Raw genomic sequence first — 21045 nt, 5'->3', positions numbered from 1 at the left:
GATGCTGCAGCCTTGCAAAATGAAGCGATTTGGTTCTTTGACCAAAAAACAACACTATTTTCTCTCATAAATGTCTGACTATAATTTAAGAGAATATTCAGATTTTTTACTTGTAGATTTGAGATCATTTTTCAGTTTTTTCTCAGATTATTAGCCCACTCCCCTGGCTCCTGGCTGGTTTTATTATAGTGGACCTAATATACAGCTGTACCTTTTACATCTTAATCACTGTTAAGATAACTACAAATGTACAGTATACGCTATATACTTTTTACAATTTCCCAAATAAATAATAAAGTAAATAAATAATAATTTCCCCTCACACCACGAACTGAGAAAAACCAGTGCACGTATAAAGTGACCTAATAATTAGAATAAATTATTATTTTATTTGTCATTTTTAATAATTGTTCCATGGCAGGTGAATATGTTACTGCTGGACATATTTTAAATGCAAGATAAATTTAGTTTTTAGGTCATTTTTAAAAAATAAATATTTTTTAAATGTTATTGTTTATATGATACTTTGAGCTTTGGCAACAGAGAAAGAGACGGACAGAAGGAGAGAGACATAGAAACTGCCACAGAGAGGGAGACGGTGGAGGGACACAGTTGAAGGTCAGCCTGTGGCTGCGTCCTCCGGCAGACAGTTAAAACTATAGATCCAGGACAGAGTCATCAACACAGCTTATTGATCCGAGGCTCAAACAGTGGGAGACTGACCACACTTTAGCTGGAAGGACCAACCAGCGTCCCATCATGCACTGCTTCCACAGGAGTGTTAAATGCAGTCATACACAGCCAGTCTGATGTTATTGATCAACTGCTGTCCCTCCACTGTTAGCATCGTTAGCATCAACAACAGCTGACCCCACTAACGTGTTTTAGGGAATTACTGGGCCGTTTCAAACGTGAAACTTCATTTCTGTCAGGAAGCATTGAGACGGACCGACATGTTGTTGGTTAAAGTCAGAACATGAGATTTGTTGATAATAAAGATATAGAATAACAGAATCACGCATCAAATCGTAGGACTCAAGAAAACATTTGTGTTTGTGTAACTAATCAATACCGTGATGCTTCAGCTCCCAGCCTCCAATCAATAACCACTCCCCCCCCCCCCTTTTATAATTGTAAATCAATAACAGGGCGGCCAGCTGTCACCCCAGTTTGTTCAAAAGAGTGTAATTAGCAACGTGTGCTAACATGAGTTAGCGAGCGCCATGGCCTTCAGCGTCACGGCCTCCTCGGGGCTCAGGTTCATCGCCTGTTATCTCGCCGTCAGGTGACGCATAGAGTCTGTGCAGCATTGTTATTGTTATAGAGCTCAGCCAGTCCCGCGGCTCGACACTGGGCCTCGTCCAGCTGCAGGTTCCCGGCGAACACGATCTCCTCCGCCGCTGCGACCGCCAGGCCACGCCCACAAGCAGCGCCTCCATCCAACCGCTCTGCAGCAATGACATCTGGTCGACCAATGAGAGCCTGGAGAAACCTGAGCGGGGTGGGGAAGAGCCGATTACTGAGTACTAAAATATAATTTGATATATCCGACGTGATCCCTTTTTACTTGTAGTTCTGGGTGAAATTATTAACATAAGTCGCTATAAAGATCTCCTCAAAACGGTAATTTTCACTAACAGTAAAATTTGCAGAACATGGAAGTTGCTGGTTAGTTTGTGTCATTTTGGTGGGTTTTTAAATTTGTGTGACTTGTGTGTTTTAAAGGGTTAGAAACCCCACAGTTACACAATAACACAAACTAACCGATCAAGGCAGCGCTGGACCACAAAGGTAAAATCACTGTTTTTATCAATGGAGTCTGGTGTCTGACAAGAGCAACATAACGACTGTTTGAAACTTCACCAAAGAACACAATTGAAGCCCATTTCTTGTAATTACGACTTCTGTATCTCATAATGAAAATATCTTGTGATTACGATAGTAGCAGGTGTTACGGTGTGTTCTGTACGGTGGCCCAGAGGCATGAGGCCAAATACAAAACCCACAACAGTCATAATTCAGACAAATCCGCTGTATATTAGATCAGAACAACGTATTACTGTTTTATCAAACGGGTAAGAAGGTTCCTCCCCCACCAGGTGATTTGAATATTTACCTGGTATCTGTTTGGCCCAGCTAATCAGAACCAGCAGCTCCCGGTTCAGGAGGTCACACAGGGTCAGCAGGGTCCGCAGGCTGCTGTCATTGGTCGAATCGATCAACAGATCGACAGAGCCCGATCATTGGCGGCTGATCGGGCTCTGTCAGCAGCAAATGGGAAATCACCTTGTTTCCTAAAAGACAGGTAATAATTAAAGAAACGACTCCAACATAAACATGAAGTGTGAATGAAATTAAAACCCTGTGTGTGAACGTGTGAACTCACGGCTGCTGACGGCGTGGCTGTACGGGGCTTTGGCGTATAAACTCAGTCCTGTCTCCACCCGCCTCTTGTACTTCTGCCGTCCTCCTCTCACTCGGTCCATCCGAACACCTGCAACACAGAGAGGAGCTTTACCTGTCAGGTAACTGTGCTTCGGCCTGCAGCACCTGACCCGAAATGCATCCGGGTCTGAGGTTGGAGAGGAGGAACCACGGGTGTATCCCGACAACAACGCCCCTACAATCTGAATCTGTTCAGTGATTGGTCAGCTGAAAGAGACACAAACTGACCACAAATGACACAGCCAGTCTTTGTGATCGTTTTGTGTCTGTCGTCGTTTTACATCTTTTTGTAGTTTGTAATTATTTTGTCTGGAAAAGTTTTGCGTCTCTTGTCCTCTCTTTGCCTTTAAACTTCAACTCTGACTTTCCAGTAAGACGTACTAACAGTCTCAGGCTCAACAATGCTGCACAGACTCTGACAGGCCGGCGTGACGTACCTTCCCTCATCATCCCGGCCTGGAGACATTTCTGGAAGCGGCCGGCCTGACAGGCTTTCCTCCTCCGCTTGGTGATCTCACACTGGTTCATCACTGGGCAGCTGTATTCGATGTTGCCTAGATAGATATAGAGAGAGATAAATTATTGTACTAATTTTCAAATTATTATTATTTTGATTGTTTGATATTTTAGTAATTATATCTTTTATTTTTGTTTTAAAATTTCACATTTGATACAGATTTTTTATTTTTATTTATTATTTATTTATTTTTACTGTTTTCTTTATTTACTTTTATTTTTAATATTTTTATGTAATATTTATTTTTATGTTATGTTTTAAAGAACTTGTTTGTTTTGTTTTATTTACTTATTTAATGAAATGTGTGAAAGGAATTGTAGTTTATTTGTAGCTTTGACGAGAGAGAGAGAGCGCGTTTGATTTACAGAAACAACAGAGACGTTTTTTACATTAAAGCATCAACAATATATCAGACATGTTAAAATACTGTTTCAATGTGCTGTCTGAGTAATAAAAATAAGGGTTTTAAATGCATGTCCTCTGTTTGATTCCTTCCTTCCTTCCTTTCCATCTTGTGTATTCTCACAGAAATCTATAGTCTATCCAGACACCCCCCCCCACAAGTGTTTATTGGGGCTTAAGCTCCAGAGTCCTGTTAACAGGATATTGACTGATGATACTCACACTGTTGAGCATCGACACAGTGATCGATGGACCCTGACCCTGATTCACAAAGCCAGTTCAACTTGTTCTGGCTCTTCATGGAGTCTAACATCAGAGGTTATAAAATGGCTCAGTTAACTCTTTTCCTCTCCACCTGTGAGGTGGAGCTCTTCACTCCTGGTTTGTTCTTAATCTCACAGGAGAAGAAACAAAGATGAGCATAAATTCGGTATATTATCGGATACTCCAATAAATACAAAAACCACTTGTTATGTGGTAAGCCGACTTCTAATTGCACGAATGTTTTCTGAAGTGTTAAACAGTTTCAAGTTACAGGAGAATTCAAACTATGAAGCTTCAGAGAAACAGTTTTTGAAATAAATAAATAAATTACATTTCAGTATAAGTGGGCAGAGGTGGAAGATGTGTTGGGATATTTTACTCAAGTAAAAGTAATAACGCCACTGTGTAAAAATACTCCAGTACAAATGCTGAAGCATTAAAATTTAAAAGAACTCCTGCAAAATGTCATCTATTTTGTTTTGTTTAATTTAATTAATTAATTCTTTTTAGTACTTAGCTATTTTTATCATGTAGCACTTTGGGATTTAAATATAAATAAAATATTATTATTTTATTTCCTGTTTTTTTGCAATTTCAAGTTATATTTTATTTGTTGTTTTTTATTGACTGTTATTTTGGCTTGCCTTTCTTGTCTTCAGTATTTCACTCCTATGTCTCATCTCTCTGTGAAGCACTTTGTTTGATAAGTACTATACAAATAAAGTTTTTATATTTATATATATATAGTGTAATTTATAAGAATGCATATTTCTTAAACTGATCACAAATGTTTTACATGAAAACTGACTAGTAACTAAAACAGTCAGATAAATGTACTGCAATATTTCTGCAGAGTAGAAGTCAAAAGTAGCCGGAAATGGAAAATACTACAGTATTGTACTTGAGTAAATTTTTACTTACTTTCTATAAGGGACAAAAGTGTTTTGGCCTCTCTTTATTTCCATAGATCTGTGAAAACCAAATGACTGAACTGATCAGATCAATCACTCGTCTGAGCCTGCGATGCTGCAGGTCTGAATCCCGCAGCTGATGTGTGAGCTCACAGCTTCACACACTAATTAATGCAGCGGGTGTTGAGCTGCATCGACCTGCTCTGCTCATTACGACTCTTACTGATTAACAAACACACCCTGTCGCTCTCACCTTGTATGGTCCTCTTGAAGAAAGCCTTGCAGGCCTCGCAGAACGTCACGCCGTAGTGATACCCGGGGGCGAAGTCGCCGCACCCCAGACAGAGCCTCTTTGGCCCCGCGGCGCCCATTGGCGTCAGGAAGTCGCCCCTCAGGATGGAGTCCACCTGCAGAGAGGAAACACTCCACGTCACTGAGTCGACCTCATTAAATGATCTAGATTTCTTTCTGGTCGACAAATCTCTTTAAACGTGTTCACCAGCATTTAAAACTTTATCCACCAAATTAAAAATGTGAGTATAAACTGCTGCTGTGTCTCAGGCAAGGCTGTTGAAAAGTGGTGGGGACACAAGGGCTCAGATCACGAGACACAGACATCACGATACACAACATAAGGTTCACGAGAACGAGACAAAAAGATCCTTAACGTTTTTAAAGACATCCTCAATGCTGAGATATCTGGGGGGGACAATTCATATTTGTTTCTTCTAAATTTTAATTGCATCGACTGTTTTCTTAATGTGCAAATAAACCTTTCATTTATTAGTTAACTACAAGCTGTATTTCAGAACGTTTTTAACAAGTTATGCTTTAAAAAGTGCGTTAGTGCGTTCACGCTGAGAAGTACGGCAACACGCAGCGCAGTAGAGTTCCCAGACGGTGCACTCATAACGGTGGAAAAGTTGAGTTTGGGACGCCGGACACTTCTCCCGCTCAACAGTCGCCATCTTGGCTACGTAGCAGAAGAGGAGGGACCACCAACGTGTTTTCAAACTTGCAGATGAGGAACATTTTTAATAAAAAGTAGAAGGTGGTGAAGAAGAAGAAAAAGGCAAAGAAGGCAGCGAAGAAGGTAAAGTAGAGGAAGACAGCAAAGTAGCAGGTGGTGAAGAAAAAGAAGTAATAATAATAATAATTCCGGCAGCACGTCCATGTTTGATTTGAGACGACACTACCCTGTCAAAATTCACGAACTACACAAGTACACAGTGTACTGCATGTTCGTGCACTAACCAAAGTATCCAAACTGACACACAGCTTTGTCAACCCGTTAGCGAGCAAGCTAACGACCCGTTAGCAGCCTGAGCTTCTTTCTCTCTTCAGCGACTCTAATGAATGAAATGTCAGAGAAAAGAGGAAGAAGCTAAGAGCGCTAGCATGTTCCCAGCTGACCCCGTCAGTCTCTATGCGCCTTATAACTTCCTGTCTTCTTTTCATCTTCTCTGAAGACATTTACATTAGTTTGGCGGACGCTTTTATCCAAAGCGACTTACAATTGCTGTACAAACGTACTGTAGAAGCACAGATTTCTGTCTGTGGGTAGATTTCAGTGGAAAAACCTGTTTTGCCTGCTAAAACTGCTCCTACTATTAAAACTAGTAGTGAACGTGCTGCTGTGAATACTTCCAGTACTTAAACTAGTATTTACACGACAACCCCCGGGGCGTTGCTTTGCTTTGTGTTGGAAAGTGGTGGGGACCTCTCAGATTAGAGGCGTGACGATGCACGAAATTGGGGTCACAAGAACAAGACCAGAAGACATTTAACGTTGTTTTAATTAAATCTTCAGTGCTGAAATATGTGAGTGGGGGGTTCTGGGGTTGTTTTTGACCATTAAACAGTTAATTTCCTGCATTCTGAAGACATTTGCTGCACCAATTTATGGCGGAAATGTCTTTAGTTTTATAAAGAAACACAAAATTCAGGTGACAATTCAAAATTCAAAAATAAAAGGGTTACTTATTTGGTCAATGCACATTTTTTTCTTCTATATTTACTTTGCATTGCATGTTTTGTTATTGTGCAAATAAACCTTTCTCTAAGCTTTTTCAGTTGTAAGTTAACATTTATTGTTGTTATTTTCAGAACAATGTTTTAAAAAAGGCACGGGGACACCTCTGCACAGCGTATCTCAGACGTGAAACTGGAGTGAGCCATGTTTGTGTCTAATGTTTCAAGACATCAGTGAATTTAATGATTCATAGTTCAGATTTTATAGTTCACCTGTGTTGTTGTTGTTGTTGTTGTTTAAAGCTGGTATTAAAGTTATTTTCCTGGGAAGTTTTATTCACATCTTAGATAATGATCCTTTAAATGACCAAAATAGTTGCTTCTATTAAAAAACCAAATCAACAGCTGACATATCGTCTGTTTTATTTAAACTCCTAAATATTGCTATAAGCATCACCCTCAGACTTCCAGCATCGTATAAAAAGTCCTACTTATCTACACCTTGTAGCAGTAAAAGTACTCCTGGTGCTGCTGTTACAGTGGCAGAAGTTATATTTCTCTTTCTAACTTTATCTAAAAGTGCTTTGAAGTGTTTGAAACAAGTTGAACATCACAGAAGAAATACTTGAAATAAATAATGAGCCATCTGTTTCTCACCGCTGTGGACTGATGAAGGGATAGCGGTCTGTCAGACAGAAGTCCTTCAGCTCCATCCTGAACCTGATCCCAGATCAATTCCAACAGCCTGAACCGCAAACGTCAGACCTGCAGCTTCACCGCCCCCCAGATCCACCCAAAAAAAGTGCAAAAACACCTGCTTCTGTCCTCCGTGGTGCCTTCACACGCTCAGCTTTCAGCCAGTGAAAAAGGCTTTCTGATGGTACCTTTAAGGACCAACACCAACGCAGGAAATAATGAACTCCGGTTTCCTGCAGAGAGGAGGGTGAGACGAACAGATGACTGTGGAAACCTCGTACAGACAGACATCTGGTACTCAGAGGTGTCCGCAGTGTTATTTATGTGTCTCTCCTGTCATCCCACAGGAGGCGAGGTATGGGGGAGGGGCCTGGAGGATCAGCCAATCAGTGCGCAGCATCATCCGTCTGTACAGGGGATTGACGACTTCTTCTTCTGTCATCTCTATTGATTTGGACAGTGACAGATGTAGGCCACGGCAGCCTGAAGCGCCGCTCAGTTCAAGTGACTGACAGCCTCCTTATTATGATAATAAAGCAGAACTCCAGCCTAAGACTGATCTTCTACCAGAAAATGAACGATTCACAACTTCATCTAAGTGTTTTGAAGTGTTTGATGCAAGTTGAACAGAATAACACAAAGGTCCTCTGTGTTGTCTCTGGGGAACTTTTAACCACTTCATAGAAAAACTACATTCAAATAAAAGGGGTTTAGTATTTATCTCCCAGATACAGCATCTCACAAAAGGGAGTCCACCCCTCACATGTTTGTAAATATCTGATTCTATCTTTTCATGTGACGACACTGAAGAAATATACTTTGCTCCAGTGCAGCTTGTATAACAGTATAAAGTAGCGAGCGTGCAGCTTGTATAAAGTAGCAGCTTGTATAAAGTAGCAAGCGTGCAGCTTGTATAAAGTAGCGAGCGTGCAGCTTGTATAACACTGTAAAGTAGCGAGCTTGCAGCTTGTATAAAGTAGAGAGCGTGCAGCTTGTATAACACTGTAAAGTAGCGAGCGTGCAGCTTGTATAAAGTAGCGAGCGTGCAGCTTGTATAAAGTAGCAGCTTGTATAAAGTAGCGAGCGTGCAGCTTGTATAAAGTAGTGAGCGTGCAGCTTGTATAACACTGTAAAGTAGCGAGCATGCAGCTTGTATAAAGTAGCGAGCGTGCAGCTTGTATAAAGTAGCGAGCGTGCAGCTTGTATAACAGTGTAAAGTAGTGAGCGTGCAGCTTGTATAACAGTGTAAAGTAGCGAGCGTACAGCTTGTATAACAGTGTAAAGTAGCGAGCGTACAGCTTGCATAACAGTGTAAAGTAGCGAGCGTGCAGCTTGTATAACGGTGTAAAGTAGCGAGCGTGCAGCTTGTATAAAGTAGCGAGCGTGCAGCTTGTATAAAGTAGCAGCTTGTATAAAGTAGCAAGCGTGCAGCTTGTATAAAGTAGCGAGCGTGCAGCTTGTATAACACTGTAAAGTAGCGAGCGTGCAGCTTGTATAAAGTAGCGAGCGTGCAGCTTGTATAAAGTAGCGAGCGTGCAGCTTGTATAAAGTAGCGAGCGTGCAGCTTGTATAACAGTGTAAAGTAGTGAGCGTGCAGCTTGTATAACAGTGTAAAGTAGCGAGCGTACAGCTTGTATAACGGTGTAAAGTAGCGAGCGTGCAGCTTGTATAACGGTGTAAAGTAGCGAGCGTGCAGCTTGTATAACAGTGTAAAGTAGCGAGCGTGCAGCTTGTATAAAGTAGCGAGCGTGCAGCTTGTATAACAGTGTAAAATAGCGAGCGTGCAGCTTGTATAAAGTAGTGAGCGTGCAGCTTGTATAACAGTGTAAAGTAGCGAGCGTACAGCTTGTATAAAGTAGTGAGCGTGCAGCTTGTATAACAGTGTAAAGTAGCGAGCGTGCAGCTTGTATAACAGTGTAAAGTAGCGAGCGTGCAGCTTGTATAATGTAGTGAGCGTGCAGCTTGTATAACAGTGTAAAGTAGTGAGCGTGCAGCTTGTATAAAGTAGCGAGCGTGCAGCTTGTATAACAGTGTAAAGTAGCGAGCGTGCAGCTTGTATAACAGTGTAAAGTAGCGAGCGTACAGCTTGTATAACAGTGTAAAGTAGTGAGTGTACAGCTTGTATAACAGTGTAAAGTAGTGAGCGTGCAGCTTGTATAACAGTTTCAGGTAGTGCAGCTTGTAGAACAGTGTAAAGTAGTCAGCGTACAGCTTGTATAACAGTGTAAAGTAGTGAGCGTACAGCTTGTATAACAGTGTAAAGTAGTGAGTGTACAGCTTGTATAACAGTGTAAAGTAGTCAGAGTGCAGCTTGTATAAAGTAGTGAGCGTGCAGCTTGTATAAAGTAGTGAGCGTGCAGCTTGTATAACAGTGTAAAGTAGCGAGCGTACAGCTTGTATAAAGTAGTGAGCGTGCAGCTTGTATAACAGTGTAAAGTAGTGAGCGTGCAGCTTGTATAAAGTAGTGAGCGTGCAGCTTGTATAACAGTGTAAAGTAGCGAGCGTGCAGCTTGTATAAAGTAGTGAGCGTGCAGCTTGTATAACAGTGTAAAGTAGTGAGCGTGCAGCTTGTATAAAGTAGTGAGCGTGCAGCTTGTATAACAGTGTAAAGTAGTGAGCGTACAGCTTGTATAACAGTGTAAAGTAGCGAACGTACAGCTTGTATAACGGTGTAAAGTAGTGAGTGTACAGCTTGTATAACAGTGTAAAGTAGCGAGCGTACAGCTTGTATAACAGTGTAAAGTAGTGAGCGTACAGCTTGTATAACGGTGTAAAGTAGCGAGCGTGCAGCTTGTATAAAGTAGCGAGCGTGCAGCTTGTATAACACTGTAAAGTAGCAAGCGTGCAGCTTGTATAAAGTAGTGAGCGTGCAGCTTGTATAACAGTGTAAAGTAGTGAGCGTACAGCTTGTATAACAGTGTAAAGTAGTGAGTGTACAGCTTGTATAACAGTGTAAAGTAGTCAGAGTGCAGCTTGTATAAAGTAGCGAGTGTGCAGCTTGTATAACAGTGTATAGTAGCGAGCGTGCAGCTTGTAGAACAGTGTAAAGTAGCGAGCGTGCAGCTTGTAGATCAGTGTAAAGTAGTGCAGCTTGTATAACAGTGTAAAGTAGTGAGCGTATAGCTTGTATAACAGTGTAAAGTAGTGAGCGTGCAGCTTGTATAACAGTGTAAAGTAGTGCAGCTTGTATAACAGTGTAAAGTAGTGAGCGTGCAGCTTGTAGAACAGTGTAAAGTAGCGAGCGTGCAGCTTGTATAACAATACAAGTGAAAGTTGAAGAAACCGTGATTTAAACTTTTCTTTATGGTCAGAACACGTGAGGCCAAACAGTGGATCACTTCACAGAGTGAGGTAGAACATTCAAAACTATTATGATAAAACTTTGTCAACAAATATGCACAAGTGAAATTAAGTAAAAGCTTTTTTCAGTCCGTTTTTGAACAAAATAAACATCCTAAGTCCTAATTCGTGTATGATTCTAGTGAATAATATCAAACATTAATTGAACAATTGTTACATTGTTATTGAAGAAAATATATCACAATAATTATTAGTATTGTTGAGAACCACTAGTAAAGTGTTTGATGGTGTTTCAGTTTTGAAAAAGAGAGTTTTGTGGGACCAGATCCTAACTAAGTAAAGTCCTAATAACGCTGTTCTGTATCTATTCGATTTGTAGTAACCGTATTGATCACAGCAGCAACATTAAAACCTCTGTGCTCTTGTGTCATTTTAATGCAGGCGGAAATTTATTTTTAGTCTGGAGGGTAAACACAGCTGGTTTGTGGGAGAGCTGATGATATCAAAAGCTTAAAACTGGATAAAGGTATTTACTGAGCGTTGCATTCAGTGTCAAAAAAACAGTGATTTAAACGACCTGTAGTTGAGATGGTTAAGGTTAAATTAAGGGTTAAAGGTCAGGCCTGTAGTTGAGATGGTTAAGGTTAAATTAAGGGTTAAAGGTCAGGCCTGTAGTTCTGATGGTTAAGGTTAAATTAAGGGTTTAAGGTCAGTTAGTTGCATTATGTTTATGTCAATGAGATGTCCCCACAGGGATAGAGGAACAAACGTGTGTGTGTGTGTGTGTGTGTGTGTGTGTGTGAGGATGCTGAAGCAGCACTTCCTGACACACCAAGACGTGAGAACCACACACACTAACCCGGCGTCCTAATCTCACCCTCAGACAGGCAGCTCAGATCAGTCTCACCTACATCTGCTGTTTCATTCAAGTGCTGCATAACTGGGCCTGTCTGTCTGCCCCGTGGAGCAGTGTGCTTCAGGGAGCTGCTTCCCAAAGTGACTTGTGACCGCCGTTTCACATCCAGTTTCACAAATGTCTGTTGCTAAATGTGCAAAGTGCTGCAGGCCTCTCGCGTGCTCATGCATGAGTGTGACGTTTGTTTTGATCAGTAAAGCTAACCCCCTAACATGCATTTCCTGTTCTATCTACTTATAACTCTCTTGTCTTGGTCGCATTATTCGTTAACTCTCACTGCTTCCCCTGGGTATTTACCCCATTAGCTGTGTTCCATTAAAGTTTGACCTAACTTGAGGTGGTCTTTGCCTTTCAACATTCTAATCAATAGCGGCCGGGTGAAATAGGATGAATCTTCTCCCCGTTGAGAAATACAGCAGCATAACTTTATTGATTATTTTAATTTCCCGGCACACTGACTCTGATGACTGACTCTGATGAGGAAAGGAAATCATTAAAGATGCAGAATTCTGTTTCTGCACGATCCAATATGATAAAGATGCAGAGAAATAGAATATTGTCAATATTTTAGGCTACGCTCAGACTGCAGGCCAATCAGATCTGAGTCAACCACATGTGACTCAGATCTGATCTTTTCTGACCGTGTTAACAGGCCAAGTCACATGGAATCTGATCTTTTCCACTTCGGATTTGTTTATAACTGGAGTTTTTCCTCCTTTGTTTAAAAAAATCTCCGTCCACATGAAAACGCAAACACACGCTATCAAGCGCTGTCAAGAGCACACCAAACTGCCTGGCAGCGATATGGCCCTAGCTGTAAAGCCACGTTGGCCAATCAGAGCCTAATAAAATTGTAAACAAAGCAGGTAGTGGCGCACAATCTGACGTCGCGAGGCAAAACCCTGTCCACACGACAGCACAGCAACCGGCGTTTCTGAAAATCCTCACCCCGGCAGGGGTTTTCAAAAATGGATGGACGGCCGAACCGCGTACAAAAAGTCATGGTTATGAAAATACCCGTGTTCGTGTAGACAGTTCGTGTTTACATTGGAGCGTGCCCATTTTAAACCCAATTCTTAAAACCTCTCTTCACATTTCTCACATTCATGGTCTTTAGGTCCATGCGACTGGTTTTGTTTCCGGTTTTTAACCTCTACTTCCTGTTTGTTTATTACAGCCAGTAATCAGTTTATATCTAAAACTGACATAAAGTGCTGCAGATCAGTGGTTTGTCTCGACATTCATGCTGGTCCTCCAGCAGAGCATGACATCCTTTCATTTCCTTTCCTCAGCAGAGTGGTGAAATGATCCTCGAGAGAGATAATCTGAGTATAAATATCCAGAGATAAACGGAGTAAATCTGGATTCACACGGTGAAATCCCTCTGAGAGCCTGACGGCGTCCACACAGCTGACCCACTCACCTCGATCAGATCTGGGTCACTGCTGCTCCGGATCGGCGCCGCCTTCACCTCACAGCAACTCGGCTCTCTCTGCAGGTCGAAAGCAGCCTCACTTTCAGAGGAGAGACCATCTCTGCTGAGAATCAGAAACGGCCTCTCTGCTGTTTTTTCTGTCTAAACAGAGCGACAGCAGCTAACAACAACTCTTTCTCTCTGTTAATGAAACGGGAAAATGTGTTGAACATCTTCTGGTGTAACTCACGTGCCTTCACATCTCATCACCTCCTTCTTGAGAGGCCCGCTCGTCGTCGTCAGCTACGAGCATTTTGATTAGACTCGTCCACTTCACGCTTCAGTTTAACAAACCTGACGCGTTTTATCTGGCAATTTCCAATTGGTGGAATTGGTGTTGTTACAACTCTCCCCATCTTACAACCATACCCAGCCTGATAATTATTTATTGATTAGGGCCAACATAAACGTAATAATGGGGTGCGTTCCGATGGCCTTGTAGTTCCCTGCTAAGTGGACTGCACAGGGTATTCCAAACCGCAGAGAGCACAACATGTTCACTTCAAAGGGCACTGTGAACTGTGTAGGGAAGAAGGGAACGACGGTTCATCAATTCGCAGGAAGTTGACAAGAAAGATTACCTATAAGCCTTTGCACCTCATAGGAGCTACCAATAGAGCAGACCACAGAGTTTCTGTAATTATATAGGGGTGGTGATGGAGTAGCGCATAAGGCTCATGCCTTTCGTGTGAGAGACCTGGGTTCAAATCCACTATGAGACACCAATGTGTCCCTGAGCAAGAGATTGGATAAAAGCGTCAGCTAAATGAATAAATGTATGTATTGTCATTGTATTATTATTCTATTCTATTATTATGTGTTATTATTTATATGATTATTTCAGAGGTTAGGTTGACTAAAAACAACAATGCTCGTATGAATCTTTTTAAGAATGACGCTACATATCTTGTAAATTAATCCAATCACAATTATTCACAAGTTACATACATTTTAATAGAATATAAATAGAAGACGTTATGGAAATATAAGTTTAGTAATTGTATCAGTTTATTTTAACATATATTCAATATTTAATTAAAGTAAATGTCCACAGTAGCAGCGGGTATCCGAGGTGTTTACGTTACCAGGGTAACACACTGCGGAACTGACGTGTGATGATGATGTTGCAGGGTGTTCCGAATGGAAGAATTTTCGAGGGAGGTTCCCTTAACCGACATTCCCTGAGCAGGGAACAGTGAGTAGGGAGTACTGTTTATGTACACTGTGGATCGGAACGCAGCCATGGTTTTGGTCAATTTCAAATCAATACAAAATGTGACGTCAGGATAATAAGGTTCTTTGACATCATTCAATTTTTATTTTTTAAATCAGGTGTGACATTGTGCTTTGATCTTTGAAGATAAAGGCAAAAAGTTACACTGCATTCAAAATGTGACATCACCTGGCACATTTCTTGGGATTGAGTAGGGTTTTTTAGTAATCTATTCAACATTTAGTGTATATACAAATGATCTACCCAGCTTCTGACTTTATAATATACATTAAGTCAGACGTCCAAGGTGATATCTTCACATATCTTGTTCTCAAAGCACGTTTTTTGGCACAAGTTACAACAAAAAAAAAGAGAGCTGGTGGAAACATTTAACTTGTAGAAATGGGATCAACATTAGCTAAAGTAAAGTGTTATTATTACATCCCAAACAATTACTATATGTTTGATGAATCAAGATCAAGATGGTATATTGTAAGAGAGCCCCTGTGGGTTGGAGGTACTGGGCGAGTGTTCCGATGCAAACTATTTCATCGGGCCAAGAAGGACGTGGCTGTGAAGATTATGCATAATAACTTCCCCTGGTCTGGTCAAAGGGAGTTGGCCAACCTTAAAGAACTCAGTAAGCTTGACCCAGACAAGAACAACTTGGTCAGGTTTAATAGGCATTTTAAACACTTTGAACGTGTTTGTCTGGAATATGAACTGCTCGACAAAAGTCTGTACGACTTCATGAAACTACAGCACTTCAAGCCATTGTGTTTATCTGAGATCAGAGTAATCACACAACAGCTCCTGGTGGCTCTGAATGCTCTCAAGAGCATCGGTCTGGCTCATAAAGACATTAGCCCAGAAAAGGTAATGCTTGTGAATCAGTTGCAGTCATTCAAGGTGAAACTGATTGGTTTTGGTGCAGCAGGACCGGTTTCCACATTCAGGAATGGCACCACAGAGCAATGCGTTGCTTACAGGGCCCCAGAGGACTTGTTGGGCCTCCCAATGAACGAGGCCAGCGATATGTGGGCACTAGGTTGCACTTTGGCCTTCCTGTACCTGGGACAGCACCTTTATCCAACAGAGTCTGAATATGAGGTCATCAGAGCCATCGTGCAGATGCAGGGTCCACCTGATAAATTCATGCTGTATTACGGAAGAAGGACCTACATATTTTTCACCTTTGAAAACTCTATGTGTAGACTGAATGATGAAGATGAATACACCAGCTTAGCAGGCTACGTGGTCCATCGCTCTGAGGGGATTTTCAACAAGTTTACCAGTCTGGATGACATGGCAAAGACCCGATCAAAAGTGAAGAATTATGCTGAATATAAAGACACACAGGCCTTTTTAAGCCTAATCACACAGATGCTGCAAGTGAGTCCTGAAAAGAGAATCACCCCCAGCGAAGCTTTAGGGCACAGTTTTGTCACAATGAAACACTTTCACTCTAACAAAGACCCTTATGTGACATCTGCCCGTTTGGCCATGGAGGACTGCCAACTGGAGCAGTCATCGGTTGAATGCAAACCCTTTGAAACATCCAGAAAAGTGACAGGTTGGAATGGTTCGTCCATTACTAAATTGGATGATACACTAAATGAACCACCAGCCACAGCTGACATTGTCACTGCTGGAACTACAAACAATGGACAACCAGACAAAGTAGCCAGTGCTGGCTTAAATGACCCCAACTCTGCTGGGACAGATGAAAAAGCATCAGGCACAGATAAGGCAACTTCACCTACTCCTGTTAGTCAGAATTCACATGATAGAACTGAGGAAAATGAACCACCAGCCACAGCTGACATTGTCACTGCTGGAACTAAAAAATATGGACTACCAGACAAAGTAGCCAGTGCTGGCTTAAATGACCCCAACTCTGCTGGGACAGATGAAAAAGCATCAGGCACAGATAAGGCAACTTCACCTGCTTCTGTTAGTCATAATTCACATGAGGGAAACACTAACAATGACAAAGGAAACACACACTTTGTTGAAGTCAAATGCCGGAAGAAGTGGCTGAAGAAGATCAAGCAATTCTTCTCCAGGATGATTAAGCCATAAGTTGCTGCAAAGATTTTACTACACAGCACATTTGAATCACATATTGAATTGATAGTAATAATTGACTGTAATAATGCAAATATTCATATTTTGTAAATAACTGCCACAAAGTTTTATATTATTCTTTCATAACATGTAGCTTGTGGACTACATGCATCTATTTTGTCCAAATTTATATATATTTTCTTACATTTATTTATGTCAACTGTATGTTTGTCGAATATTTTCATATCAATGCACAAACTGCCATTTATATTTGTGTTTCTGACAATTTTATATTTATGTAAGTACAAATCCTCTCCCTCTGTAAAATGTAAATATTAATGTAAAAACAAATCCTCTCCCTCTGTAATATGTAAATAAGTAAATGTTTATGTAAATGCAAATCCTTGCCCTCTATAATATGTAAATATTTATGTAAATACAAATCATCTCCCTCTGTAATATGTAAATAAGTAAATGTTTATGTAAATACAAATCCTTGCCCTCTATAATATGTAAATATTTATGTAAATACAAATCATTTCCCTCTGGAATATGTTTGCATAACATCCAATGAAGGTTAAAATCAAGGGCAACTGGACTTGGTTGAGACATTCAGAGATCAAAGCTGCAAAGAGGTGCTACGCTGAAAAGCTAAATAACAGCTTTGCAGCCAGCGACCCTGTGTCAGTGTGGAGAAGCCTACGGACACTCACAAACTACAAGAGGCCATCCCCCAACACTGCTGGTACTCAACGACTGGCAGACGAGCTGAATGGTTTCTACTGTAGGTTTGAAAAGCCCAGAGTCACACCTCTCCCCCGCAATCTTCAAACAGTCACCTTCCTCCTCTGACCTTTCACCTGCACTCAAGATCTGTGAAGAGGACGTGAGCCACCTCTTCCAAAAGCAGAAGATCAGGAAGGCTCCTGGACCTGACGGTGTCTCACCAACGTGCCTGAAAATCTGTGCGGACCAGCTGGCCCCCATCTTCTCTCAGATCTTCAACAAATCACTGGAGCTGTGTGAAGTTCCCTCCTGCTTCAAACGCTCCACAGTCATCCTGGTCCCAAAAAACCCTCCATCTCTGGACTAAATGACTACAGGCCCGTCGCCCTGACATCTGTAGTCATGAAGTCCTCTGAAAGACTGGTGTTGGCCCACCTGAAGGACATTACAGGCCCCACAACACAACGGTCATCCGCCTCATCCGGGACGGTGATGCGTCGGCCTACAGACAGGAGGTTGATCAGCTAGCTCTCTGGTGCGTCCAGAACAACCTGGAGCTTAACACGCTCAAAACTGTGGAGATGATCGTGGATTTCAGGAGGATCCCCCCCACTCTGCCCCCCAACACCATACTCAACAGCCCTGTGTCTGCTGTGGAATCCTTCAGGTTTCTGGGTTCCACTATATCCCAGGACCTGAAATGGGAGCCCAACACTGACACCATCATCAAGTAGGCCCAGCAGAGGATGTACTTCCTGTGTCAGCTCAGGAAGCACAACCTGCCTAAGGACCTGCTGATCCAGTTCTACACAGCCATCATCCAGTCTGTGCTCTGCAACTCAATCACTGTCTGGTTTGGATCTGCCACCAAAAAGGACAGGAGCAGACTACAACGGACAGTCAGGACTGCAGAAAAAATCATGCCAACCTGCCCTCCATGGCGGTTGACAACCAGCATTTAGGAGCATTACCGCCACCTACCGGACTGGAGTGTGGAACAGACTAACATAAAAAGCAAATAAACAAATGAAACAAAAAAATTAAAAAATTAAAATTGAAAAGCTATATCCTTTCCATTAATCCCGTATCTTTCAGATATTTAATGAGGTGCTTAGATATTCCCCATGCTTTATCCCCAAGGAGGTTCTCGACAGTGAACTTAAGCTTAGCTTTCTCTACAACTGCTGCTATTTTCCTCCTCGCCTCCACATAGCCTCTACACTCAACCAGCACATGTTGAATGGTCTCTATACCATTACACGCACATTACATTAGACAGGTAATGACTGTCTCTGTCTTCCGTCACCCACCCAGTTTTCTTCCCAGACCAACATGTTTCTGTATGCTAGCCAGAGATCTTCCCCGGGACACATCCTTAACAAACGGGGTGTGTGTGTGTGAATGTGTGTGTGTGTGTGTGTGTGTGTGCGCGCGGGCGGGCGTGCGGGTGGGCGTGCGTGCGTGCGTATATGAAGTCGGAAGCTTCCGGTCCACAATATGAAGCCGATGCGGAAGTCCCTGAAACCTGCATTCTATTGAAAATCCAGCAGGGGGCGACTCTTGACTCTGGTTGCAAAAAGAAGTCTGGCTCCATTAGAAATAATGGGAACATGACCCTACTTCTCAGCTGAAGTACCCCAGTAAACACTTTCCTGATGTGTTTATGGTCTCAGTTGCTAGTTTCAAGTCTTCTTCAATACAAAATGATGTTCATTTAGTAAATTATGGCCCCATTTATTTTAAAATAGACCAAAAAGCAGAGTATGTTTCAGGGCGGGATTATCTGACAAGTTGACAAGTCGTTACTATGGGAACCTGTCAATCAGGCTGGAGCAGACTCGTACCCTCGGCCCTGTGTAAATTTAACCAGCACCGTTGAAAAAGCTTATTAGGAGTCGGCTGTTCACTTTCTCTGGTGAGTACATTTAGATTTAAGACTGTTGTTCGCTAGACAAAGTTATCAGCCCTGTTAAAATGACGTTGATGTTAACGTGAATTACAGATGCACCTAGCTAAGCAAGCTAGCTAGCTCCGCACACGGCCGTTAGCTCCGCCGTATCGTCATTTCCGGGCACTTCCTGGTTGCAAAAACTCGACATGGCGGCGACCTATCGGCCAAACTCGAGGCTTCAAAACGGCAGTCCACAAACCAACGGGTGACGTCACGATGACTACGTCCATTTCTTATATACAGTCTGTGGTGTGTATGTAAGTAAGTAATGACTGCTGGTCAACACAGTATGTATAAGCTGCAATCTAATCTCCTACTTTTTCCGTGATATGTAAATATGAACAACTATAGCTGCATTTCCACCAAAAGTAGCCGGAACTTTTTAGTCCCCGGATCTCTTTTCATGGAACTAAAAGGTTCCTTCAGCCCATTGTTGTGTGCGTTCAGTGGTCTAAAGACCTGCAAAGATTAGGCAAATGAACCAGCTGACGTAGTCTGTAGGCCTGTACGCCGTACAAAGCGATGCACAGGCATCATTACTTGTAACCACTATCCATGAGCAACATTTCTAAAAGAACATCAGTGATGGTGATCTGATCACAGTATGGAGGTTAACAAGCCGTCTAACTCACTCCTCATTTTCCTTCTTTCCTTTCTCTCTAGTTCTGTGTGCATGTGTGAAGACAGTTAGTTTAAAAAAGATGTAAAGCTCACTAATTAACACTTTATTTGTTTGTTTAAGCCATACAAAAGCCAAAGTGTAAAAATGATAAGCTGTGGTTAGACGGTAAGATCAGTCAATCCCACAAAAATCTCCCCAAATGCTTGATGATCTGACAAGTATGTTTTTCACATTTTGCAGGTTCATTAACATTTAGAACATTATAGCAATGCATGTGGGAATTTTCTGTACTTGCTGGAAACCCATTTCCACCAATGTGATGAAAAAAAAAAGATGCTGCAAGTCATTATAATGAGAAACTTTCAAAGAATAATGACTTAGTATCTCAAAATACTGATTTACTTATCTCAAATGATTAAGTATCTCCACGACCCTGTGCACAGGATAAGCGTATCTAACCAAGTCATTACTTTAAGATATAATGACTTACAAGCCTGCCATTGACTGAATATTTCAGTCAGAATTCTCCTCCCCTTCCGTTGTCTTCTGACTAGAGATGAAATGGTATTGACATTTTTAAATCAAGATTAGAGTAAACAACATGATCACACTTATCAGGTTTATTGTGTTATTAAAATGTGCTGAAAATGTTCAAATAGCACCGATACACAGTTAAACCAAGTTTCATATTGGAAACCACAAATAAAATTAGCAGCACTGTGCACATTTTGTTTGCATAAACAACACCTTGTGGAAACATATGGAAACCAAAACACATGTCCATTAACATTAAAGTATAATATTATAAAGTATGACCCAGTGCACAATTTACATAAATACAAATAGTCTTGTATCTGTCTAGAAGACAGTGATAGTACAACTGTTGAGTTTTTCAAAGCGAGGCAATTGAACGCAGTTTTCGAATGCGAATTTTCTGTCAGACATTGCAATTACAATTCGATTTGCGATTTATATTTTTTAAGTTTAGCTAAAGTTCAATATTCACTGCCAGTCTATTTTTGACGAAACCCGATTCAAGCAGCACAGAGCAGATGAACCGGGCAGGAAGTCAGACACAGAACGGCATAGAGAATCCGCTGGACTTTCTAAATAAAACACCCTGTGCAGACTTCCAATTGTGTATCAACTATAAACACAGTTAAAACAGACAAAAAATTTTTTTACTGCGTGGCTACTTAACAATGGTAGACGCACAAAAATCAATGACAACCGAACAAATCCACAAAATCTGAACAAATCAGCAAAATCAAGCAGGCAAAATGCTCTTATTCTGAAATGCTCCGTGTGGGAGATGTAACATGCAGACAACGGAACGGTTTGTAATTTAGATTTGAAAATGATTAATCGTTCAGCCCTATCATCTAGTAAAACCTGTTCTGGATGTAAATTGATGTAGAAATACAGTATGCTGTCATTGTTATTGTAGGTACACCAAGGCCACTGCTGAGGGTTCAACTGTGTGCACACTTGACATCAGTCAGTCAGAACCATCAGTTTGTCACGTCAGCCATGTTTTTCATTCACATTCGGCGTCATTACACATTATGCA

The 21045-nt window shown here is 41.5% G+C and overlaps 1 protein-coding gene and 1 pseudogene across 1 annotated transcript; one reads left to right on the top strand and one right to left on the bottom strand.

Annotated features, from left to right (window-relative positions):
- Positions 1-1201: 1201 nt before the first annotated feature.
- On the bottom strand, positions 1202-13149 carry LOC119906864 (annotated as a pseudogene).
- Positions 13150-14258: 1109 nt separating this feature from the next.
- On the top strand, positions 14259-16347 carry LOC119906836 (homeodomain-interacting protein kinase 1-like). The gene has a single exon (XM_038724251.1). It carries the CDS (start codon positions 14512-14514, stop codon positions 16189-16191), a length of 1680 nt encoding a protein of 559 aa, XP_038580179.1. The 5' UTR covers positions 14259-14511; the 3' UTR covers positions 16192-16347.
- The last annotated feature ends 4698 nt before the right edge of the window (positions 16348-21045 follow it).

The sequence above is a fragment of the Micropterus salmoides genome, unplaced genomic scaffold (genome assembly GCF_014851395.1).
Source record: "Micropterus salmoides isolate LMB-PRFRI ecotype aquatic unplaced genomic scaffold, ASM1485139v1 Ms_hic_scaffold_17, whole genome shotgun sequence".
In the NCBI taxonomy this organism is placed as follows: domain Eukaryota; kingdom Metazoa; phylum Chordata; class Actinopteri; order Centrarchiformes; family Centrarchidae; genus Micropterus; species Micropterus salmoides.
This window is presented reverse-complemented; position numbering and strand designations above follow the sequence as displayed.